The following is a 26,394-nucleotide window of genomic DNA, read 5'->3' on the forward strand; positions in this document are numbered from 1 at the left end:
AATAAAAAATAATTTGATAATGCTACAGAAACCTTAACTCGTGCCGCCCTACGGCCCGAGTAATTAACGCCCTCCTCCCGCCATGACGTTATTATACAAAAGAGATTCTAACCGAAGCAGAACATATACGTACATACGTTTTGATCTTGGCGTGACCTTGGCCGGCTGTCTGTGCGTTCATGCAAATCGCAACGAGAAGTTTGTCGCGAACGCAACCAAACAAACGGTTTATATAGAGCCGCCTTCATTGTTCCTTGATTAAGTGTTCGGGTCGTGACTTGAGATAACTTTAATATACTTCATCGTTCAGCCTGACTGTCGAGTGGAAACAAAGTGTCTTATAAACTAGGTAAGTAATGAACAACTAGATTTCATGTCGTGGAAAACTGATGCTACGTTAAATGTATATCAAAATGTTTTGGTGTATTAACATATTCAGTTGCAAAGTCACTTTAGTCTTTTAGGGAATATTAACTCGTCTTAAGAGTGTATTTAACTCTTTTCCGCAGCAATTTGAATTTTGGAATAATATGTTAGATTAGTCTCGATCGAGAAACGTACTGATCCATCAAACGTCCACTGACGCAAGTGTATAAATGCGTCTGGAGCCTATAAATTGGAATGAAAATTATGAAGTTATAAATGAAAGCATAAGTCATTTAAATCACTAAACAAGGTAACAGAAAGTTAACTGGAGTTTTTTCTTGCCTTTGCATAGTGTGTATTTGCTATCTGAGTCATTTTACTGCATTCACTCAACCAGAGTTGAAGAAAACAGGAGGACGAGGATCCTTCACGATGCCTTCAAAACGGCACCAATATTCAAACGAAAAAATACACTATTCTGACCTTCTGCTTTGTAGAAAGCCACGGACTACTGTTCACTAATGACAATTACTTTCCCTTCTGTAACCCAATTAAGGATACCTTGTGTCTATTCTGTACGATTTGATCGAAAAGTCGAACTTTGATTTGAAACCGACGCCATTCATTAGGCCAACGACAATTTAAGTGCCTGTCTCCCTAAGATCCCCTTAACCTCAAATGGATTTGCTTCAAATCTTGTATCAGGATGTGAATTACACTTTCTCCAGTCATTCGTCACTTTTCAAGTACTGCACCAGTATTTCTCTATTATACAATTAAAAATTTCAATTTTTGCATGAAACTTACGAGAAAATATGACTCAAAAAATGCTCTTTTGCATAAAATAAAAAAATAAAAAAATGGTTTCACACTGCAGTGGCCGACTGCGGCTGTATGTTGACACTCTTCTGCAAGTGGCTTTAATGGAGCTGTAGACAGCATTCAAATGGCTATGATTAACTATGGAAAATTCACAATGAAACTTCATAGACTGTCGGTGATCTCTAATTTCACTCCCCAAATTTAGAGAAAACTTATTCTTGGTTTTCACGTGACGTCACCAAATTCTAGAATTCAAAACCAAGAGGCCTACAAATTTTTACCTTCATTCAAGGAAAGATTACCTAAAAATATGTCATTGTCATTTCTTAGCTCCATGTCGTACTTCCTTTTGAAAATAGAACAGTTTCAATTTCCTAGTTTTCATCGTGCGTAACATCAAGAGGACGGCCGTGACAGAGCTCTTCCATATCTAAAAAATGCCTCTTCGGGTGATTTTCAGCATTCTAAACAATTTAAGTTTGAGGAGAAATCTTTATCTTAACATTCGAAAATTCACAAGGGCAAACAAACCTCTTTTCTGGAAAAAGTGGACTCCAGATGTTTTTTCCTATTTCCGGCCGCCATGTTTGTGTCCCCTAGAGGGACACCATCATGGCGTCTCCATACTAAGTTCTATAAATTTGTGAAAAAATTTTAAGTCAAATAACTCGAGTACGGAATACTGCACAGACCTGACACTTGAACAGGTTTCTTATTTACGTATCATCTACGACATCTACTTCATTCATGGAATGTTTCAATTTTTTTTTCACGCACAAGGCAATGGCGTGACAGTGAAAACCGGGAATTTGAACGCCTTGAAAATGAAGACAAGTCGAATTGCATCTTGGTGTGTATTTGTCCCATTGCCTTACTTACTCACGCTATCATCGATTGAGAACCGATCCACATGTATTGGAAATCCCATGTACTGATCATGGGATACTATTCTAGCATATGGGACCCTACGGTACTCCAGTCACCTAGCCAGCATTTTGGAAGGGATATCAGGGAATGTGACACATTGCCTCACTTCCCATGTTCAACAGTTGTATAATAAGTACTTGCATGGTCTCGTTCATAGAGAGTCCTTTCAGACGAACAAACGTTAAGGACGGTGCCTACTTTTGTTATTGCGCATACGTTCTGCGCATTTCGAGATACTCAGGTTTCCTATAGGTGGTGCCTACTAATACAGCGATATTTTTGTGCAGTTTTTAAAAAACTATGAAGAGAAAGCAGAACCTGGCAAGTGGTTTTGGTGTCCAAAAAGAAAATTGGGGGTAACCATGCATTTTTCAGAGATAATAAAGCTTCAATTTGGAAAACAACGCCATACTGATTGCTTTGTATTTTACTGCTTTTTGGAATAATTGTTGCTTATTTATCTCTAAAAAATGCGTGGTTACTCCCAATTTTCTTTTTGGATTTCAACAGCCCTTGCAAAGATCTGCTTTTCCCGCATAGTCATAAACTGAACAAAAATGGGTCGGTATTAGCTAGCTGACTTAATGCCGGTACTGATAGTGTTTATAGCCTAGGTTCATTTTTACCAAACTAGTTCTTAACGTCTCGAATTCTGAAAATCGGAGACGTAACCGCCATTTTACAGATCATCCGAACCAGTTAAAAGGCCATTTAAAAATGTTTCTGTCATCATTTTTAGTTTGGCCACCACACTGCCAAAGTTATGAATGGTACCAGGAATCTGGTCATCAAAGTGCTCTCCGAAGCCGCGGAGGCCACCAAACCAAAAGGATACAAGGGCCTGTTGACCGACCACAGCATCACCTTGAAGAACCTTCTGCTCTCTGCTGTTGTTGTGTGTCTGGAGCTGCTGCTGAGTTCCAAGGTTTTCGATTGCCCCATAAAAGATCACGCGCTCTATGGAACTGCGTTCCTCTTGGCCCCAATCGTTATAATGTTCGTCATCAATGTGATAGTCCTTAGTGACGTATGGAAGCTGACCGATACGTGCTGCGTAGGGCAGTACAGACAAAATGGGGAATTTTGCTACTGGGTGTGTCGAAACTTCGTCCGCGTCAAAGCTCTTGTTGGACCAGCCGTATGGTTGATAGCATCATTTGCAGACTCCACGTACTACGTTTGTGCAACAATGGGTCCCGACATCGAGGAGCGAAATCTGACAAACGTCACAGAAATAAAAAAACTGGAAGCGGAATTCGCACTTGCCAAAAACAAGTCACATTCATGGGCGTGGCTAGTATTTGTCGTCGTGGTTATTGCGACCGCTGTAGTCATGGTTTTGAAGAAATTTTGTCTCGAAGACAATGTCCTTTTGGAAGGTAAGGTAAAGTTCCTGTCCTTTTAAAAAGTATGATTAATTCTGCAACCTGATCTCTGATGGAACAAATTAAAAGAGACAAGTGGGTCACCGGTGCTGCCGGCCTACAGTGCGGTTATTAAAGTTAGAGTATTACGTATGTTACCACCTTCTTAAGGCGGTGTGTTAATCCATCACAGGATACCCAGCATTAAGTGACTAGGAGTAGAACTACTCCCTTCCCCTTCCCGACACTGAATATACTAGACTATCACAGGATACCAAGCACGAGGCTACTAGGAGCCACCGAGCCTTAGATACAATGCCCGAGATTGAAAATCCGATGCCCTGAAGTTTTTTGCTTAAACCTTACACAAAGGCCCCGTAAAACCTTTCTACTGAACTTACTTAGGCAAAAGCCTCATTCGATGAAACCGGGGGTATCCTTCAGGCCCCGATTGTTCAAAAACTGGATAAATTTATCCAGCAGATAAGTCGCGACCCAGCGGATAATATGTATTAGTTAGAGCACATCCGTAGTATCCACTGGATAAAGTTATCTACCCTTTGAATAACCATGGGCTTAACGCTATTAGCTTTGTGCAAATAACCATGATGAAGGCTGTTTCAAGTGAAGTAAACTGTTTCATTGTTTGTAGCCGCTTACAGTCACTTCTGTCAGTTCCTCCATCGAGATCCTAAGCAAATACTGAACTGTATTCTAAATCCTTGGTAGCTCGAAAATTTTGGAATTCTACTACTTCGAAAGCGCCCCTTCTTTCTTTGTATCCATAGTATGTTCGACCAAATCTTAAAATCAAGTAAAGTTTTCATTTTAGCTTTCTTGAAAAACTTCCATTCCACGCAGACAAGTAAATCGTAGCATGGCCCTCCTGCACAAAATAAGAAAAACCTGATTTGGGGTACCGGCTAACCATTTCAGTATTAAAGGGTACTAATGAATGTTGCACCGCTAACACTACAGGACGCAAATGATGGACCACAGAGTTAAGTCTGCAGTGTAAGTTAGAGTGCTAAGTGAACCCATGAATGGAGGATCGTATGAGGCAAAGAGAAAAGTCACCGACCTCAACGGGAGTCGAACCCACGACCTCCGGATATGATCAACCGTTGCTCTACAGACTGAGCTACGAGGCCAGACGGGAGCAAGTCGAGCGTGATAATGGTGGTAATTACGGCAATGTGAATTAAGGGAATGTGGTGCTGCTAGCACTAGGGACATGCACAAATGATGGACCAGAGAATTAACTCTGTAGCGAACCCATTAATTTCTTTCTGAGGGTTAACCCTAGTAAGAGAAAGGGAGATCGCATGCACGAGGCACTCTTACTTACACTACAGAGTTAATTATCTGGTCCATCATTTCGGTTAGCCGGCTCCTTAAAACTTCTAAAAAGAAAAGCGGTCATCACTGACGACGAAATCATTAGGAGATAATTCCTCTTGATACCCTTTCAATTCAGTCGTGTTACGAGGTTCGTCGTACGTGATAGGATTTTTCTTGTTGCTTAAGACCGTGTCAATAAGATGGCTTACTGTGGGTCTCACCCCAAGATCGAGTCCGGCTAACCTCGGCAATTTCCGTTTTTCTAGATGAGTACGTGCTTGAGAGGCGTGAAGCTGTTGCTGGATTATTTACCTTGGCTTTGATGGTCGCTTTATGGACCATCTTCGTTAGCGGAATGTCGCTCGGCTGAGGCCGGAGCAGGTTCGCTGAACGACGCCGCAAAGGATGAAGGAAAGGACAAAGCAGAAGATCAAACTAATAACAGGCCGGTTCGTGGGGAAAGAGGAGGAAATCACGCTTTATCCTGATGACATTCCCGAGCAACGTGGAAAAAAACAGGTCGAAGAATTTTTTAGGGGCTGGTCAAAACCTGGCTGGCGCTACGAGGATGCATATGAAAAAATTTCAGCGCTAGTATTCCAAAGTTAGGAGCGGGCGCTTTAGGGGTGGGTGGATAGCAAAAGGTGATGACGACAACGAATGCTGCACCCTAATTAGTTGCGCTGGGCATTAGCTACCTTAAAATTCCGATTCCGATTCGGGGCGTACCGCCCTCCTGAAGTCTTTGTTCAATGTTTCAACCCACAGCAGGGTCATAAGCTTATATCAGGAGATTACCCATGTCAATACTGTCGTGCTGATACGGAACGTTATTTACGATTGACGGTCCGTACGAAACAGCAAAACGACGGATCGAAACGGGTCAATCAAAACGTTGTACAGTTTCCTGTGAGGTCCGAGCGTGTCAGTTACATTTCTACTAGCCTTAGTAATTGAACCTATGTTAAGCTTATTAAATTTTGTAACGATTTCGATAAAAATTGTAAGTCAGTTTTGTGCCATCTATTGTAAATTAACCATGCAGAAATCGCACATGTATGTACAAAGTATCAATAGATTCTTAATTCACAGCCTAACAATGTGCTCAGTGTGTTTGAGTTTCAGGGGAACAAAACGCTTTGTTTTTTGACGGCAAGCCTCGCACTGAATTCGCGTCTAGCCGAAGCTTGCCGTGGAAAAGCAACGCTTTTTATTCCCTCGAGACTCAACATGGCCGCCGAGTGATGTTCAAGTTCAAGTTCAAGCGTCTGTTTTGCCAGAAGTAGCTCCCTGCTATTTTTTCTTGGTCTTTTTCGCTCCACCTCCAAAGAAGCTCGATATTGACTTCATTCCTGTTTTGTCTACCTTTGATAATGACCTCTGTGCAGCGGTTAACTTGGTACCAGTCTGCAGGAAAACGAGAAACACCCGTGTTATAGTTACTGGTTCTGTCAGAAGACACTAGTTTCTCATGGATAGCAGACCGCATTTTGAAAATTTATGCTGGCGGAGGTAGACTATGCCTTAAGTAGGGGAGAACTGTGTTGTAGGACGGTGCCTTCTGCTACACAAGTACTCTTGCGCAGTTTATGACTATGTGGGAAAAGCAGATCTTAGCAAGGGCTATTGGAATCCAAATAGAGAACTGGGGATAACCAGGCATTTTTCAGAGATAATCGAGCCACAATAATTCTAAAAAGCGTTAAAACACAACAATGTATGGTATTTTTTTCTTATTTGAAGCTTACTTATCTATGAAAAATGTGTGATAACCTCTCATTTTCTTTTTGGATTCCAATAGCCCTTGCCAAGATCTTCTTTTCCCGTATAGTCAAAAACCGCGCAAAAAAACCAGTCCTTTGAATTAGTAGGTACCTTCATTACGAAACCAGAGATGCTTGGACAATCCGGAGATGCGCAGAGCGCATGCGCAGCAACAATAGGAGGCATCATTCTTAAAGTGCATGCATCCTAACTTCTTTCCTTCAAGTAGGAGGGAGGGAAGACCGGGAGCTTCCCCAGCTCCACAGTCTCTGATATTTCACAGCAGAGCATAAACGCATTGGTTTCATTGTAAAGAGTATCCTGCACAGTATTCTTCCTGGTCATATTTTCTGCTATCATCACCCACAACTAGTGTAATCATAAAGAGCAATTTTTCCAACATTATCTGCTAACAAAAGTTGGATAACCACCAGAACCACCACAGGTCTTTCAATTGATCTTTGAAAATCTTTAGAATTGCGTTGTTCCCGAAAATGTCCATCTAGCTACTTCACCCACAAAGAGTTCTTTGATTTGAGCAATCCCACTTGTCTGGATATCCCTGATTAACTTCCTTAAAGTGTCTTTTTGGGACCCCTCTCCCCATTGGGATCTCCAATAACGACAAATTATCCAACCGCCTTGCTGTCAGTGCATAGATTTCTCTGTTTCTTACTAAGACTCATTTTGAAAATGATCATACATCAATGCACTAAAGAAAGTTGAAAACTACTGCACTTGACTTACAAGAAACTATGCTTAATTAATTTTCTCAAGTGTATCATACTTACAACAGTATTTCTGGCTTAGCTTTCAAAATTCATTAAACTAAAAGTTAAAGGAGAGGAGGACCTTTTCACTGTCTGTCTTGGAACTCAACTTGCTGAATTCTTTAGAATAATCTTCTGTAGCTTCTGGAATCTCATCAGTTACTTTAGCTCTCTACGGACAAAGAAACAATCAAGCAATGAAGATAATGAAACAAAAATGATCTGTATTAACACAACAAAAATGTGAATCAGCCAGCTCAGTACACATTTATTACTTAAAATATTCACGTTATACTGTTGGAGGTTAAAATATCGCTAAACGTGAAAAAAAAAAAAAAAAATTAAATGCAAGCCAAATCATGGTCAGCTACGCCCAATCCTGGCCATATGTTGTGGTTAAGCTTTTCTCCAAGGCCCCTTGTTGCTTTGTAGCTTTCCTCAGGGAGTGTCAGGTCATTTGCAATTCCTTCCTTTACAAACATCATAACCCGGCACAAGTATGTTGTGTCTTGGTGTCTACTATTCTCGCTCCCATTAACTAATTACAGTATGTACATGTAAATTTTTCTGTTGTTTCCACTGAAATTTTTCACTGCCACAATTGTTGGTAGAATTTTAACACTCACAAGTATTAGTAAGCTTAATAAATTTCTTCAATTATTGCGACTGATTTTGTTCAACTTTTGTTACAAACTGTGTGTGAGACAAGCTACAAAAAAAAAAAAACAAAAAAAAAAAAAAAAAAAAAAAACATGTGCCAAGTGTTACATCCCTGTTACCTTAGTTGGTGGGCCTTCTGGGGACGATAGTTGTGCCTCATCTGTGATACTGAGAAAAAAAAAACATACTACATTATCAGTAATGCTAAACAGGATACATCTGTACCTATAATATTTGTTTCGTCTACATTGATAAAATAACAGGCTACTTGCCTTCAGCCTCTTTATCAATAGACCTTATAATATATGCCTTGTTGTTTTATTGCCCCGTTACAGATCATGTGACGTTTCTTTAGCGTTATAGAATTGGTTATATTCACGGTGGCATCCATTATTTACTTCCAAAAGACAAAGGATCAATTCTCCTGAGAATATCACGTGGTTTGTAATGGGCAATTAGCATATAGACAGAATAAGGTCTATATGGTGAGTCTTGGTGCATGACCTTTCATGTAATGTACATGTTTCTCAAACTCATTAATAATTCAAAAGCCAAAGACAAAGGAAATCATGCACCCTGATGTGTTTTGATTTCTGATGAAACAATCCTCGTTTTTGCATCCTTAATTTCTCCTTCAAAATCAGTTTGTTTGAGAAGTTATATCAAACACTCGTCACAGTGTTTGTTCACAATATCAAAAGCCTCAAAGTTCGTCAAAAATGCGCGATATGTGATGAAACACTGAGTCTTGTGTTTGATATATTACATCAAACACAACAAAGAGTGTTTCATCCAATTTCCAAACACCAAGAAGTGGGTTAAAAAAAATTTATGATGCACAGCTGAGTTCAAGGTGTTTGGAAATGGGATGAAATACTCTTTTGAGTGTTTGAAATAACTTCTCAAACCAGTAATAATTCTTGGAGAAAATCAAAGCAAACGTTCACCAAATTTTATGACAGCACTGTAATAATATTAAGACCACATTTCCAAACCTCCTTCACAATAGTGATTTACAGAGACAATCTCCATTTTCCACTAAAGTACTATTAATACATGTACCATTATTATGAACGCAAGTCAGCAAATTGATTTAATTGTCCATTTTCTTTATTTTCACAACTTTCACACTTTTTGGTGCATGTAACTTGAAAGGAGAAATCAGAGAAGAAAATAAGGAGGAGAAAATAATTTAATATGAGAAAAAAAGGCCAAGGGTGGATGTCCAACAACTGGGTAAAATGTTTGATCAAAATAAATGTCTGGATTTCAACATAGGACATATGTTGTGCTAAGCAAACAAAATTAATCACAGTCTAGCAATACATTTTCTAAAAATTCTTTATTCAAACACATCACACACAAAACAAACTTTAGCACTAAAAGTCTAGCATTATTAATACCTAAATTTATACTTCACCTCAAAGATTCCTTGAGAAGTTCACTCCATTGTGAAGACAAATAATCTGACACCAGACCAAATGCATATCTTACATAGTCCGCTGAAACAAGAAAATTACAGTTTCTATCAGTGTGTGTTGTATCATCATCAAACTACATGTGAGGTGCTAAATGATTGACTGAATCTGAGTTATAAAAAAGGCACAATGCAAACACAATGACCATCAATACAGTACATAAAGTTATAAACTCTAAAGTACACTTGTGGAGAAGCAGAGATGCCATGCTTAGCATATCAGACTTCCAATCAGAATATAATTCTGAAGATCAGAGACTCAGATAGATAGATCTGTATCAGTTGCAATTGGCCAGTATGAACAATATTGTTGGTTTTTAAGGCTTCTAGTAAATGGGGCAATATTCATACATTCGCTTGTCGACATGTACTGTTCCTACCTCTAGAGGCATCTGTGTGCCTTTTACTTCGAACAAATGTTGCACTTTGGGAACCTTTGGAGACGTGGACACCACTTGATGAAAGACAGTCCACCGTCTGTTCAACCTAACAAGGAAATGACACACTCAGGAGCAGGAACAAGTAGTTAATTAAATGTAGTCATGTAACATAATTATTCGGCTATAAGGTGCACTTGGTTATGAGACGCACCCCCAACTTAAGAAAATGACCATGTCAAGTTTTGTGAAAATACTCGGTTATAAGATGCACTATAAATAATTTTAATGATTCATGCTTGCTCAACAAGCGAACAATTTTTTTGAATTTTCGAATAAGTTTCACGAAAATATTTTGCCGTAAAATGCACCCCAAGCTTGGCACCAATTTTCCATGAGAGAACATATTTTTCTCGTAAAACAGTGCACCTTATAATCGAAAATCTATGGCAAAAACATGTATGTAAGCAGGAACAATGCTTTTAAAAATAATTGAAGGGTTGAGATGACTATGACCAAAAAGGCTCAAAAGTGTCTGAATTTTTGCGAGTGGTGTTCAATTTAGTCACAGAATATTGCTGTGGTTTTAATTCTGCTGGTTTGCTCTTAGCTTTAATTCAAGAAAAATGTGGCCAAAATATTAAGTATTTGAAAGAAAAGCAAGAAATAATTCTGCTGGTTTGCTCTTGGCTTTTGAGAAAAACGTGGCCAAAGTATTGAGTAACTGAAAGAAAAACAAGAAAAACACAGAGCCATGTTAAACTGGAGGCCACATTCTGAGCAAAACAAAAAAACAAGCTAAATTCAACATAAGATGGTTATACTCTCAGCCCTTCAATAAAGGACTTTCTACCAGTGAGGTTTCTTATAAGAGAAAGATGCTTAATAAAGTAATATTATAATGGCAATTTAAGAATAATAATAAAAAACAACATATAATGGTTCATAAGAGATTTATTACACAACTGAGAGAACTTTCAACATATTAAAAACGAAAACAAAAATTGCAGGAAACGTGAAGAATAAAAAATGACCCAATCCTGTGTGAGGGCCTACCGGGTGTCTTGGCAGAGAAAATGGTTTTTTCCAACCAAAAGTTGGGATAAGTCATTACAGAGCAGAAATCAGTATGACTTACTTTAAATTGAACCAATCAGATCAATGTTTAGTAAATTAGTCTGTCATGCATGACAGGAACTGTCAAAAAAGCCAACCTTCCTTTTTCTTTCAACTCACCTCTCTCAAAAGTAAAAAAATTATTCTTTCAACAAGGAAAGAATAAGTTGAACAATGTGAACTACTTTAACTCTTTGTGGTTTTAAACACCTGGAAAATAACGTCTTAATTGAACGGCTCATCTGTCATCTGGCATGTTGAAACTTAAAGTAAATGGCAATATTGGTGTTGCAAGGTTGATTGGTGGGAAGAAGCAGCCACCAAACACATGACAATGAGTCAGAAATATATAATCCAATTTTTGTCGATGGTTTCAATGATGAGCCTCCTTGCTCACTTTAGAGCTGGTTTATTAACAATTTTAACCGGCCCTGCAATAAACTGGGATGTGCAGCCCCATATGGATGAAACACAGGACCAAGAAAGATGGCTTCAGGGGTGTTTGAGCTTGACAAGTAACAGCTGATGCAGGTCACAATGGTCTGTTTTATCGTTGAGTGCGTTGGTCATCTGGTGTTGGTGGACTAAAGATGCCAATAATTATTTGTAATGGGCTTAATATTTTTGTGGCCGCTTAATTTCATTACATAGTTTTTGGTTTTCCTCACAGAATGATTTCACGGCTTTCTTTTGCTTGATTGAAGGCCAGCAGCAGAACTGTGCCTGACAAAAACTTGCCCAGCTGATTTTTACCGGTAGTGAACATCACCATCTGCCATCTTTATTTCAAGTTGAAAGCAGGACACAAACATGGGATCAATCAGGGCAATACTCGGTCTAATACTTAGAAAATATTGGCCTGGCAATAGAGCAATCTGATTGGTTGATTTTAGTTATTGGCCTCTGTCTGCCTTTGATGTGTAATAAGCTAACATTATTGTTTATGGTTCTCTGTGGCAAAGCGTTGTTGTTGCGGGTAAATCAAGCCAAGCCTTGTTTATAAAAGACCTTGGACCATGAACTCATGATCTGTACCTTTGTTTTTAACCATGCTACAGCCTTATCATTATTGAGCCTGTAAACTTGTAGCTCGTCATCACCCTTGATGTCACAGATGTTAAGCAGCTCACTGGAGGACAGACAGTCTGTCAGCTGGCTAATTGATGGGTGTTTTTCATCCACAAGTAATTGTTCCAGAGTTCTGAACTAGAGATTGAATGAAAATAAAACAGTGAGAACAGCTAAAGGCCACTTTACACATGCGACTTTTCGTACTAATAACTTTTGTTGCACTTCACTGCAATTTTTCTTGCACAAGGCTGCAACTTCAAATTGCACATGTAAACCAGCTGTGATGTCACGGCGATAAATCATACTCAAATTGCCACTAGTTTACACACACATCTGAAAAACTGTAAATTAAGGGTGGCAAAAGTTGCAAGTTTTCTAGAAAAGTAAATGTAGTAAGCTATTTCTTGTTTATTTTTTAACATTCCATTCAAAAATAAATATGGATGACAACTGGTCTCTGTGCCAAAACAGGGGTTATTTGGAGTAACTTTGATTTTTTTGCTTCAAATGAATAAAAGTCCTGAGACTGCATATTCACAGACCTGATAACTGTCACAAATTATAATTATCATGCCCAAGTCAGTGTTAACTACATAGGCATACAGATCGTTGTGGGGCAGGTGGCGGCTGAATTTCAATTCTTGCTAATGTTACAAGTTTTATAGAAAGTACATGTACAGTTGTACTTGACAAATCAATTTTTTTATATACAGTCAACTTCCATTGTTGCGGACACCCTTGGGGCTGCAAGTTACACATGTACAGGGTTCTCATTAGAAGGCGGGACCCGGGTACCAGTACCAGGATACACAGAGTCAGTACCTGCCTACTTTCAAACTGAACATAAAGAAATTCACTTCAAGTGTAATTTTCTGCCCAGCTACTCTCCTATAGGTGCCCCCCTACTTCAAAACTTAATGAAACCCCTGATGTAGTGTCCTTAATAGTGAGAGTCTGTAATATAGTGGGAGTTTAATTCAGTCAAACGTCTGTAGTTTTTTTTGCCAGGGATTTAACTGCTGTCCGTATTGTTGGGGTGTCAGTAATAGCAAGGTGTCCACAAGGCGAGAGTTGACTGTATATACATGTATATAGATCATGCAATCAGTTAGCTGGATAAAGATACTGATTTTTACCAGTCACTAGCCCCAAATGAAAAATGTCCCTCTGAGACTAATGCTGTATGGCCGCTCTTTTGGTTTGTCATGCAATCTCGAGCCAAAAGAGCATCTGCAAGGGAAGCCAAATGCCATACTGAACTTGACAGATTTCATACCTTTTGAGAAAATTTGGTGAGGTATGGTAAGATAAAGAACAAAGGATCCACTGGCGTTATGACATAGAGACTTCCATCTATAAAAGAAAATCCACAGCATAATATACTGCACTAAGTAGATGTTCAGCCTTCGTTAAATTTAAATTAACATTCATTAATATTTTGTAAAGAGCGTTTTTGGACAAATTATCCTACAGCATACAGTAGATCTCAGTCAAGTGTGTCCCTACTTCCTCAAATAATCAACCTGGGTGTTATTTTTTTTCAACACCAAAATGAGACAATTACAACGTATTCAGTGGGATCGATTATTTATAAGTTTCCTTAAATTGGGGTTATAGAATTGAACCATTAGCGAGGACAAGAAGCAAGCAAATACTTTGTATTCATATTTGGAACAACATAAACTCAAAGGAGAGTTTAAAAACAACAAAACAACAAAAGGTGCAGTTTGGTTAGAGAAAAACATGGTTAGATCTTAAAAGAAGATTGATTTTAGAAATTTGGGGGACAGAGAGAGAGAGAGAGGAGTAAAATTATTATTCTAAGGAGGGGAAGGGGGTGGGTGGGGGGTGAAGCACAGAATACAATTTGATAATCAATTCTGTAATCTACCAACTGGGCACACATGATGAATTAATTTTCCTCTCAGTCTGTGCCAGTTACAGGTGCAAACCTCACACACATGTCCCACAGTCTCCTGGCTGGGATTGCAGACACATTACAAATGGCATGTTCTGCTGTGAACTGTCAACACTACTACTGAAACATTTTACATATATACCTTCCTGGACAGAATCCTCCACAAACCATGACCTTGGCTCTTCTTTAAAACGCAACACTTCGAAGACCTTCTCTCCACTGTGGGACAACAGAAACTGCAGTTCCTTACCTGCGAGAGAAAGTAAAGCTTGAGCTGTACTCAAGCCAAGTACACATGAATGCAGTTCACATGTTGATTAGTTTCTGCAACGTGAATCGACATGGGATCTTCAAAAAACGTTTTGTAGAAAGTGTGAAATAGTCCAGTCCTCCTCATCACGTTAAACTAAAGCCAACAAACAACAATAATACTTATTATACCCCACAAGGAACAATCAACAACAGTTACGGGTTAACAACAACAACAACAACAAGAACAGCAACAAACAAGGGCGCTTTATTCACAACAACATTATAAACTTGGTGAGCATTCTTTGTGATTTCTAATTCGTTTTAGATCGGTGAAAGTCACCTTACTTGGGTTGTAGGGTTATTTTAGACCATTGTGCAACTGGTTGTATATGCAGGTCATTTTAGATTGTTTTCTATTGTTGTTCTACTTGTTGTTGACCATTTTTTATTATTTTAGGTAATTTTCGATTTCATTTGAGATCATTTCAGGTCATTCCTTCTTTTAGCAACTACGCCAAATCATCCACGTGTATCAAGTTTCATTTGGGAAAACCACGACATGAGGAACAAAATTTATGGCGGTTCTTGGAAAGAAAACTAAATGCTTCCTGTTTGTTATTCAATCACCATGGTAGCCACAGTGCCTTTCCACTTATGTCCTATCCTACTTCAATTAAAATACATTTTTGGAGTTCAAAATTAAAACAAATAGCCTAAAGAACACTCAACCACCAAAAAAGAGGATATTGGGGATTTTGAGAATCTCCATTCCACAGACTGTTCTGTAAGCTCTCTTGAAAGCGATCCAAAATATCACTTCATTCACCTGTCCAATCAGTTCACGAGTTCACCCACAGAGTGCTAAATGATAATGTATAAATTTTTACTTGCAACTTGTGTTGCGATTGTTGTCGATGAAGGCACTTATGATCTGGTGTTTTTCTGCGGAGATCGTTACAAAAATATTACAATAGAAACCAAAAGAATGATTGTATAGTTTACAAGATAATGATAATAAAATGTGAGTATTATAACCAAGGTAACATTAACAAAATTATTTTTTTTTGACTGTGATAAAGATGGGAATTTACCAAGGTTGGTCGATTTAGGTGAAAAACAAAAGTAGGAAATTCCTGGGGGGGGGTTGGGGGGGTCTAAAGTGAAAAACCATCCATGGGAGTGGGTATGGATATTTTTTGGAACCATGCATTGTCATCAACTCTCTAATTTGTCAATTAGAAAAAAAAAAAGAAAAAAAAAACAGAAAATATACACATACATGTTGATAACATAAGAAATAACTTACCAGTCCTGGGATGTGGGATCCTAATAAATACAGGTTCTGCATTTCCACATTCTTCAGCATGGACAGCACTTTCTGACCACAAGGAACACAAATATACATAATAATTATGTATAATGAATAAATAGCAGATCACTATATTTAGTGGGTTTAAGGTTTGCTGATTTCCTCTCTGGGGAGAATATAGATAGAGAGGAAATCAGCAAACCTAAAACCCACTCAATCGTGCTGAAATGGCCAAAATACGGCACACAAACACTGGCAAGATACCGAGGAGACAAGGTAAGCCATTTTTTTTTCAATTCATGCCCTTTATTTCTATTCCAAAACATGTTGACTTCGTAAATTCCCATACAAACCCTTATAATTTACGCCATTGCGTAACACTCATCGTGACACTCAAATTACAAAGGTCAAAACAAAGGTTTTTATTTTAACGCTCATACAGCTTGGGATACCTGTGGTCACAGGTAAGTAAGTATTAGTATCTTTATTTAAGCATATATTGTGTATGAGCAAAAGCTTGTTTAAATGCAAATGTACACTTATTATACTGTACGGTCTTTCCCTAACACAAATGACTTGTGTGTAGGTGCAAGGGAACAGCTGTAGTCCTTGAAACAAGCCTAAAGTCTAAATTATGCACCAGTCATTTGAAGCTCCTGGATCCCCCCTCCCCCCCAATCATGTCCGGGGTAATGTGGGGACTTTCACTTCATCCTCACCAAATATTGGTCTCTTGGTAGTCGGGGAATACGCAAAAAACCATGGTCTTTGCCTCCTGGACCAGGGGATAAGCAGGGCAGTGGTTTTCATTTTTGCGCCGCATGGCAATTTTTGCATACATTGATCGATCAACTGAACGAAGCAAATTGCGAAGCGAAGAGGATCCGAAAAGAAAAGGTACAAAATGCTCTGTAAAATGTCTTTCTGTTCGCCCAATTCCGGTTTGAAAAAGGCTGTTGTAACCGAAGATTTGTCAAGTCTAGCTAGTAAGGAAAGGTAAGGATATTTTCAATGACTTTGTATTGATACTTAAATCTTTAATATGGATTGACTTTACCCATTGATGAACAACTGAAGGTTTCTGTTAGAAATATTTATGATTAAATTACACATTCTTTATTGCTGGTTGTAATGATTTCTAAGTGGAGGTTGCTTTTTTATTACCGACTTTCTGTTTGTTGAGCAAAAAGCTATGAAAAGGGGCTTACAAAAAGCTGGTTTTTCACTATTCATGTATGGAATCACTCACGTGCCATCCCTTGTTAAAAACTTGACGTTTGAAAGGGAGTACCCTGTATGTTGGACATATGGGGGTGGGGGGGTTCACCATTCACTTTTGCTCTGGGGACTGGGGAGTTCTCTGGCTCTCACTTGCATAAAAAGTGAATGCCCCGGTTATGTCCGAGGGGGGGGGGGGGGGGTGGGGTCTGGGGTTTGAAATGACTGGTGCATTAGTAAGCTTGTAAGCTCATATGACTGCATCATCTACAAACAGTGAAACTCGTGCGGAAGGATTTGTCCCCGAGAAAACAATCAGACATTTTTTGAGTAGATTGACATCGAATGAGAATGTTCAACCTTCCTTAAGTAAGTTAAGTTGAAATGTTTCGCCGCTAAGCCGATTCATCTATTTCTATAAAACCGATGAAGATCGATAGAGGTTGATCGTTTTTCTCCACAAGCTTGGCAGCTGGCAGTGGGTATTTCAAGCGCTTTTTGATGTATTGTTGTACCATGATCATACCTGGAGCGATGAATATCCACTGGTTCACTTCTTTTTGCCTTTTCGTGCAATTCTGTTGATTCTTTGGCATATTTTTTCGATGCTTTCCGTCCTGTTTTTTGGATCAATTTCAACACACTTACCTCTATTTGCGCGCGAAAAAGTTGTCTCTACGATTAGCCGCTGGCCTGCAATTCTGGCCTGCTTAAATCCAATCTCGTACCCAGAGTCTTCAGGCTTTTTGGTCAGCGGGGCAACGCCGGGAAGACTCTGGGGACATCGAATTTTATTACCGCAGGATTTCTGCGGTGAAACAATGGCAACCGTTACGGAACAGCCAATCAAAAAAATTGAATTTTTTCGATGTCCCTAGAGTCTTCCCGGCGTTGCCCCGCTGACCAAAAAGCCTGAAGACTCTGGGTACGAGATTGGCTTAAATCTGAATTTGACCCAGTCCCCGCGGTCACACCACTCTGCCCTGCGGGCAACCCCTGGGGGTCTGCGAGCAGTCAATCAATCAATCAATGTTTATTTGCCCCATTCAATGTTTTCTTACAGCAGTATTATTTCTAACAGCTTAGGAGCAGGAGCTTTCAACAAACCCTACTGGGCTTACAAGGAGAGCCCCTGGTACATAAATTTGTTGATTAACGAACTACCTTGAATTTGTATGGCTGTGTCCTGTAATTATGTAGGTATCTATTTTTTGTCTTTTACAAGACTTCTAATTATTAACAACATAATTTTCAACAATTATAGCAATTCACTCACAGCGAATATATATATATCTTTTTATTTCTTTCTTAAAAATATATATTGATTTCGCAGTTTTTACAGCCGTTGGAAGGCTGTTACCTGACTTCCTCTATATTTAATTGAGTGTTTGCTGAAATTTGTTCGTATATAGTTTATATGAACCTTCGCTGACGATCTTGTATTATGATTATGTAAATCTTTATTAAGGGTAAAAAATGCATCAAATGCCGACGGGAGCATTTTGTTAAAGTATCGAGACATGAATAAAGCTATTGTACGGATAAATTAATATATAATGCATAATGTATTTCTTCTCAGTTCTGTTATGCGCGCGCGATTTCTTGCGACCTGCATAAAAACTGCCCGAAGAGCTTGTATGGTGTTTAACAGCTTTGTTTTTTAGCCGTTCAAATTCGGTTCTGGGATGGTTCGAGCACGTTTCACGCGTTGAACGATTTGCAGTAACCGCGAATTGGTCTAAGGATCTCTAAGTAATGTGAGTAATGACTACTGGGTTAGGAATTCTGACGAAGAACGTTCAATTCGAACAAGAAATACGGCAGCAAATTGTCATTAAAAGTGCTAAGGATTTTGCACACCTAAGTTATCTACGGTTGAAATTTCTGGATTGCAAGTACACGAGGCTTTTCAGCCTGTTTTGTCGGGATAAATGTTCCAGTCGGGTTTCTTCAAACTAAACTGCAGCAGTACATTTTATATCTTGGGTCAGTAGAACTCAGTCAAATATTTAGCCAAGCAATTTCCTTACTTTCAATCTGTGTCCTCCTGACGCTTGTTACAATGTATTTTCACGGATGACAGATCGTAAAACGTGATCAACTTATTTCGGTTTCTTTGGATGAAAATATATTTCCTCATTTTTGAAGTGAGATTTGTCGAATCAAATTACTCCTGATTCCTGATCCGCAACACATTGTCGAGACATTTAAAGTTTGAGGTAAGCACAGCGAAAACCGGCGCGCTTTGTATGTAGACCGAATGGCTTATGTAATTTAACAGTTAAAAGGAGGAGGGCGAACAGTGCAGTTTGAAAATATCGATCGTTTTGTTTTGTGTTCGGAGCAAAGATGAAAATCCCTCGGAACTCTGCGAATTGTTTAATTATCTGAAAGTGGATGCAGTAGCAACTTCATGGGCTCTTGTTTCTTTGGTTAGAAACTGCTTGAAGAAGTATATTCCAAGAAAACATTACCTTATTATAGGAAATTAACGATGCACTTTATTAACGCGATTTTACAAAATTCGCGTTAGTTTAATGTATCTTAATTAATGTCGATGTAAATTTAATGCACGCTATTTTACAACATAATTTTGTTATTTTAAAGCACCTTTATTTCATTACAAAACCTTATTAGTTCATGACTCCTCTATTGGCTCTTCAGAGTCACTATCTTTCGAATTGATAGTTTCTAGTTAGATAGATAGATAGATAGATAGATAGATAGATAGATAGATAGATAGATAGATAGATAGATAGATAGTTTAATGATCAATACATAGCAGCCCGAAGGCTGAATTGCGTATTTACAATTAATAAAATCGATAAAAAGTACGTATAAAACTAGGTACAATAAATAAAGATATAAAAAATATGATAAAAAGGGAAACTAAGAATCTATATTTATATACTATCAATACAGGATCTAATAATAAAACTATTTCTAAAACGATCTGTCTTGCATTTAGGTACGGTAAAACGCCTGTTGCATCTTAGAGTATAACGTGACGGTCCACTAAATGGTATTAAACAATTCAGACGGTGTTCTGGGTCCTTATAATAATGGTGTCAAAAGCATTAGTACATAGCCCCGTGATGAAATCTGTTAGGCTTCAAAACCAAATTTTCGGCTTTAAAAAAAACTTACAAACATCCGTGCACTTGTCTTGGAAGGTTTTATTGACGGAAGCCAAAACGCACTTTAGCATTCAGAAATGTAAAGTGCGAGTTTGCAGAATTATGAAAATCGCAGTAAATAAAGCAAGATGCTTATCGAAAAATTCGCGTCAATTTAATGCATGTAAACCTAACTAGTGAAAATTCGCTCTAATTTAGTGTAACGCAAATTTACTTCGCGTTGTCAACGTGCATTGTCAGCATTGTTAATTTCCTATAATAAGGTAACTGCTCTGTGGTTTACTAAAAGCAAACTTACATGTTTTTAGTTAAATAGTGAGAAGCTGACATGCAAATGAATGACTTAACTTCCCTGAATTAAACGAAACTACCTGCCAAGTAGAATGGTACAGCAACAATTAGTTTTTTAGAAGATGGAATTTTCAAATAACACAAACTTTTGAACTGAGAGTTGGAACTTTTCGCCCTTGAATAAACCAGAAATAGAATATGAATTTAATTTTTTGGTCCACACCAAATGTTGATCTTGGGTTTTGTTTTGCATACATCGAAAAAGGATTTCTTGATACGTCAACTTGTTTCTTCCACTGTATAATTTCTGATATCAGGGTTCCAATGGCATGCCTCTATGACTTTGCTTGTAGCAGATTAAGCCTGGGTAGAAACTAAGTCGTTAATTTCACAGCCAACGCCCTAGATTCCATCTCTGTCCTCTGACTCTTCTTACAATATATTTTTGACCAACGACGTCGTAGAAGGTGATAAGACGATTCCCCAGCTTTCTTGAAATAAAGATATAGTTCCGTGATTTTGATGTTCTCTTTTTCGTAGATCATGCGTTAAGGCAAATCACGGAAAACTCTTCATTCGTAAAACAGTGTAAAGACACTTGAAGAAACCGGTGAGGAGATTGTTTGACTTACTGTAATTTGACGGTTCGGAGAAGAAAGATAACAACAAAACGGCTTGAGAAATTTGAAAAACAAGGAAATCTTACCAAATTGTGCAAATTATTTTTTTCTGAAAATGAACGCAATAATAAATTTGTGGAATTTTTTTCTTGGGTGAAAAAATTGCTCAAGGACGTATAGTCCCAAAATAGAAACATTGCTGATGTTTGTTGACTAAAGAAAACTTATTGTACATTATTAAGGAAAAATAACTTCTGATCGGTAATAATACTACAGCAACAGTGAATTTTGTAGAGTAGAGAACACTCAGGTGATGTCCAAATAGCTTGAGTTTTTTGTGATGCTTTTGCAGTAAGACTTAGCCGTGCGGCTAAGCAAAGCAGCTGTATTTCCAATCCGTCTTTGAATTTTGTAGTTCGTGTTAAATGTCGTGCTCGATGACATGAGTTTGGTGTTGTTTTGATTGTACCAAGAAACGCGAATTTATGACAGCATATGACTTCATAATTAGGTCCTGATAACCAAATGGCGGCCATCTATGTCAATCAACACTAATAGACCACATCAAATTCTTTTCAAATACATTTCTGAAAAAGTCCTAAAATTTCAGGGCGTTTTCTCGACTTTTAGCAAAGTTATTCAGGTCCAAAGTCGCCGCGGGCGCAATCTGCCCCACCCTCCGGTCTCGATGGGGTTAAATGTCGTGCTCGTTTACATGAGTTTGGTTTTGTTTTGTTTGTACCAAGAACGGATTTCCGAATGCGATAAATCCTTTCTTTCCACAGTTAGGCCCAGTTCAGACGCCGAACTTTTCATGAGCCGAACTTAATTCAAATTAACCCAAATCACGAAAATCCCGCCTTTTGATTCAGACGCCGAACTTAATTAGCCGAACTTATTTACTTGAAGCAAAACATGCTCTCTACGAGTGACTGTATCTGAAATACGTTATAATAATTTATGCATTAGGTTCGGCTCATGAAAAGTTCGGCGTCTGAATCAAAGCCGTTCCAAAGCCGAAATTCCCAGCTGAGCCAGGCGGGAAGAATGAGCCGTTCCAAATTGAAGCAGCCGTTCTCAACTCATTCAAACGCCGAACTTTTCATGTATTAATTCAAGGAATTAGATCCGGCTCATGAAAAGTTCGGCGTCTGAACCGGGCCTTAATTCAGATATGAACTCGATGGCATGTATTTCTTTTTTTTATTTTACCAGATTTATCCTGAGTCAGAGCTTAATTATGTTTCCATATGTGTCCTGCATGACTTGTTCTAATTTTTTTTTAACCTGAATGACGTCGAAAAATGTGACAAATAATTTAAATGTTCTGTGTTTTGAAGTTTCGCTTTTGAATGCTGGCTTCGTCAAAGCAAATAGCACATTACAAAGATTTCGCTTTCTTAGGATGAAAATATGATTCCGTGTTTGTTGAAGTTTCTTCGTTTTAATAACAAGTTCGTTGAAGGAAACAACTCCTTATTCTTTTTTTCCGAATAGTAAGCACTGCTATAAAACTATGCTTTGTATGTGGATTATATAGCTTCAAATGTAGCAACACTTTATTTACAGAAGGGTTAAGACAACCTCGATCTTTTTACTTTCGAATTCAAGACGGAAATTTCACCAAATTATGTAACTTGCTTTACCTGAGACTTAATACGCTAATAACGTCACCGGCTTTGGTTTCGTGGATTACCGACTGACGAAAAAGATATAATCCGTAAAACAAAAATTCAGCTAACCGCCTTTGTTTGACTAAAAACAAAATACTCTCTCTGTATATTGAACTAATGACAGAAATTTAGGCAAATCAATGAAAGTTACTCCTACTACCTTTGATAACAACATCATCAAGCTTTAAAGGAAAGAGAGAATGTTTAAGCATCTCGAATTTTCTTTGACACTTAATTTCCACCCAGATTACTTTAAAATTTGTGGCCTGCGTTGAATGTTTTACCCGCTTGCATAAGTTTGGTTTTGTTTTGATTACTGAAACCAACAAAGGATTTTGGAAAAAGTTAAAGTTCTTTCCTCCCACTGGAATTTCTAAAAGCATTAATTCGCTAGCTTGTTTATTTGCCTTTGAACCTTTTCCCCGTTGACTAACACGCGACTTACGCTGTACATTAAAACGGTAGAAGCTAACTTGGGCAGCGGATTAATAAAATTTCCATGCAGGATTATCGAGATACTGAAATTTCACAAAAGGGCTTTGACGTCTCTCAAACTTATTGTGTGAGTAAGGTCAATAGGGTTCATAAAAGTGAGGCAAGGGTGCATTTATACGCCCACAGGGCGCAGAGGAGTCAAATTCTGTTCTTTTTGTCCTTCGGTGATCTTTGATCAATGACTCTGTTTTCGTTTTTCTTCTGACGTCATGGGAGGAACGCCCGACCGGTTGTTGGGACGTCAAATAAGAACGTGGAACAAGCCTTCGTTCTCAAAAAAATGTCTCTTTCAGTTTCTGAGTCACGAATGTGAAGTGTTCATTTTTAAAACTATCCGAGAATAGAAACTCCCTTCCCCCATCCTTCACAAACCCACTTACCTACCTCAGAGTGTCAGTCGCTTTGTCCTTGAGGTTGTGTGAACGTTTTGTCCTTTTTATACGTAACTGTCTTGTATTTCATACTGATCTTGGCGTGCAACGTATTCTCTTGTAGCCGGCCACCCTGGCAAGTCACATCATGTGAGTTAAGGCGGAGGTAAACCTGAAAGCCGTTTCCAAGCCGCTTAAAATCGGTTTAATGGAAATATCTCGTTCATGTTTCAAGCAATCCAAACACACTCTGCTTATCCCATGAATCTATGTTGTGGGGTGTTTTGTGAATTTTTAGGTGAATTTTGGGTATATTTGGGAGGAAAAAGTTTTTCTAGAAGGATTGGTAAAATTAAGAGAAATAAGAAATATTGAAGATCTAGTGAAGTTTTAAAATTAAAATTTGTAGTTAATAATTAATAGACGGATACCAAGTCAGTCCACTAGAAACATGGGGTGCTCTTGCGAGGGTATCAACTGTCTGTTGGTGTTTCAAAAATCATTTTTTTTCTTTTATCTCTTCTTCTAACCTCTTAAAATTCCATTCAAATTTACGTTTACCCCCACCTTAAGTGAATCCCCCCTCCCCCTTCATAACTACGAGAGTATAAAAGCTATGGCATTGAAGCTTGGAGGGTGAACAGTGCTTTTCCTTTTGAGGTCCGAAACTGACTTACTCACATGACATAGATATGACGTAATGATTTCCAGAAGGCGGCCATCTTGGATGTGTTTATTTTTCCTTGCTTGGTGTTTTTTGTTTTATACGAACATTTCAGTTTCGTCTTTGAATACAACAACAATGACCGACAAACTAAATCAACGTATGATTATTCAATCCCTAGACTGAATTCCCAGCATTCATGGCGAGGAGTCCAACCAAGATTGCAAGTGAGAGTGACGTCACTCCAGTTGGTGAAGAAAAACTGGATTTTGAGGACAACACTTTGAGAGGTGAAAAGAAACATATGATGAGATGAATTTCTTTTAGTACATCTCCTTTAACCACATCTTGTATTTTGATTCCTGTAATAACTCCCTCCCCATCATTTCTTTTCTTCGTAGCCCGGGTGTGCCAATATCACCAGTTCCAAGGCCCACAGATATACCTCGGTTGTAAGCCCACCTATCTCCTATTCCGTCCAAACTCTCACGAAGTTGTTGAATTCAAGGGCTTATAATCGAATTTTTGGGAATACGAGTAATATCCAAGCCTTTTAACTCTTAAGATAACCTTTTCAGTTTTAGCCATAACAGAGGTTTACAATAATGAAGGTAATGAGAGATACAGAGAGGAAGACCTCAGCAACGCCATTTACTTCTACACGGAAGGAATTCAAGTGAATTGTTAGAATGAAGAACTGAAGACCGAACTGTACAGCAACAGGGCAGAGGCATATTTTTGTTTAGATGAGAATTTTTTTACTTTTACTTTTTCTTTTCTATATCATTCTATCCCTCTACAGGAAATTATGAAGATTCACTAAAAGATGCAAAACTTGCCGATGGTTCCCAGCCACTGTTTATCAAAGCGATCGCGAGAGGTAAGATTTCTGGAGAATACAACTCCATTTATCAAGGCGACGGGTGTTTCGAGTGACAAAGTTCAAAATGTTTTGCTTAATATTACGTTCGGTGAAAAACTGCTTTGTATTTATAGCGAATACAAATAGTGTCATAAAGTTTAATACTAATTACATAGATGACAGATAGAAAAGTTTAGTATTGCGACCTAAACTGTTACGTTTTTGAATACTTATTCTTGCAGCTAAGCTTACCCGGGATAATACACAGAGGGTGTCCTTCCCTCGGTGCCCTTAGAAGAGCCTCCTGGTAGTATTTAATTGTACAATCTACCCTGTTTTCAACAAAAAATATGTCCAACTTACATTATTCTCTTTCATTAGGGGCAAGTGCCTGTGATCAGCTGAGTCAATTTGAGGAGGCCATCACGTGGTGTGAAAAAGGATTGGCAGTATCCTTCATTGCAGAAGCTACAACGAAATATATAGTTCAGATTCAAACCTTATTATGAACCCTCATTCCTGCTATTGTGCACAAAATCAACACTGATTAGAACAGATGATTTCTTTGATTCTTAATGACAATTTCAATGCTATTGTTTCTCCTAATTTCGGGAGAGCAAACAAACTGAAAAGAAATTAAGACACCTCACCCATTTGACTTTGTGTCACTTGCTTGACGTTCTAGGCAACCATTGATAACTTTTACAACTACGTCTTACAAATCTTGACTTTCTATGATAAGATTGACAAGGAAAACCAGAAATTATTGGAATTAAGGAGCCGGTCTGTGACAGAACATAACAAGCTACAAGATGGAGGGAAAGAGTACAATGCAAATGAATATGACGTCACAACTGCCACTCAGAAAACACTGAATAATGATGAAGCCAACTTTTTTTATTTATCTTATTTTTTTTATTATTTAAACAATATTTGAACACGACATTTGCCCCTCGGCTAACGTCGGATCAACTAACCCGCATAACACACGGCAGAGACGGATTAATTTACAGGGCTAAAACGAGTACAAGTTAAAAAAAGAAAACTTCAAAGCTAAACTAAGAAAAAACGAGATGAATGGGAAATAAATGACTGAACTTGCTCGAAAAAAACGAACATTGGACTAAAATTGCAAATCCGGAGAACCAAACAGAAAACGTTTCCTTGTCCGAAGCCAGAAGCCATTTATCTCCTAGTAGGTGGGCAGCAGAGGTAAATAAAGCTATACGATGAGCGGCATACATTGGACAGTACAAAAAATAGTGCTTAACATCTTCCACAAGTGCGTTGCAGTGAGGGCAAGCGGGGAAACAACACAATTTCTAATGAAAAGGTCGTGATTAACGGTGGTATTGTTACATCTAAAGTGAAAGTGATAAAACCAGATTGAAACCTAAAAAAGAAACCACAAAGAGAGGACTTGCTCCTGATTCGTCAAGAATTAATACTGTCTAATATTATTGACAATTTGTAGACACTGGTCACACATTGTACATGATCTCATCAACTATGGAATGCAACATGGCTGC

At 38.3% G+C, this 26,394-nt stretch overlaps 4 protein-coding genes across 6 annotated transcripts in view; 2 read left to right on the forward strand and 2 right to left on the reverse strand.

Moving 5' to 3' along the window:
* The window catches only part of LOC146453264 (uncharacterized), a 117,128-nt gene that overhangs the window by 908 nt on the left and 89,826 nt on the right, over positions 1–26,394 (reverse strand). The window lies entirely within an intron of this gene.
* On the forward strand, positions 96–5,315 carry LOC146453265 (uncharacterized). 2 transcript variants are annotated; one of them, XM_085096805.1, is made up of 3 exons: positions 96–349; positions 2,855–3,494; positions 5,087–5,315. In XM_085096805.1, exons 2-3 carry the CDS (start codon positions 2,879–2,881, stop codon positions 5,188–5,190), a joined length of 720 nt encoding a protein of 239 aa, XP_084952931.1. In that variant the 5' UTR covers positions 96–349; positions 2,855–2,878; the 3' UTR covers positions 5,191–5,315. The 2 variants fall into 2 exon arrangements, with proteins under 2 accessions (XP_084952931.1, XP_084952930.1); XM_085096804.1 differs by having other exon boundaries at positions 101–333.
* On the reverse strand, positions 6,037–17,438 carry LOC146453266 (ribonuclease H2 subunit B-like). Its single transcript, XM_085096803.1, has 10 exons — positions 17,279–17,438; positions 15,532–15,603; positions 14,116–14,223; positions 13,332–13,408; positions 12,020–12,190; positions 9,872–9,977; positions 9,435–9,516; positions 8,134–8,182; positions 7,437–7,526; positions 6,037–6,227 (listed from the first exon to the last, which is right to left on the reverse strand). Exons 1-10 carry the CDS (start codon positions 17,346–17,348, stop codon positions 6,114–6,116), a joined length of 939 nt encoding a protein of 312 aa, XP_084952929.1. The 5' UTR covers positions 17,349–17,438; the 3' UTR covers positions 6,037–6,113.
* LOC146453267 (uncharacterized) lies at positions 18,878–26,310 on the forward strand. Of its 2 annotated transcripts, XM_085096787.1 has the most exons (6): positions 18,910–18,971; positions 20,721–20,790; positions 24,185–24,293; positions 24,806–24,883; positions 25,247–25,314; positions 25,608–26,310. In XM_085096787.1, the coding sequence occupies exons 3-6, from the start codon at positions 24,203–24,205 to the stop codon at positions 25,800–25,802; spliced, it is 432 nt and encodes a 143-aa protein (XP_084952913.1). In that variant the 5' UTR covers positions 18,910–18,971; positions 20,721–20,790; positions 24,185–24,202; the 3' UTR covers positions 25,803–26,310. The 2 variants fall into 2 exon arrangements, with proteins under 2 accessions (XP_084952912.1, XP_084952913.1); XM_085096786.1 differs by lacking the exon at positions 20,721–20,790 and having other exon boundaries at positions 18,878–18,971.

The sequence above is a fragment of the Pavona decussata genome, unplaced genomic scaffold (genome assembly GCF_977016875.1).
Source record: "Pavona decussata unplaced genomic scaffold, jaPavDecu1.1 SCAFFOLD_339, whole genome shotgun sequence".
NCBI classification, from domain to species: Eukaryota; Metazoa; Cnidaria; class Anthozoa; order Scleractinia; family Agariciidae; genus Pavona; species Pavona decussata.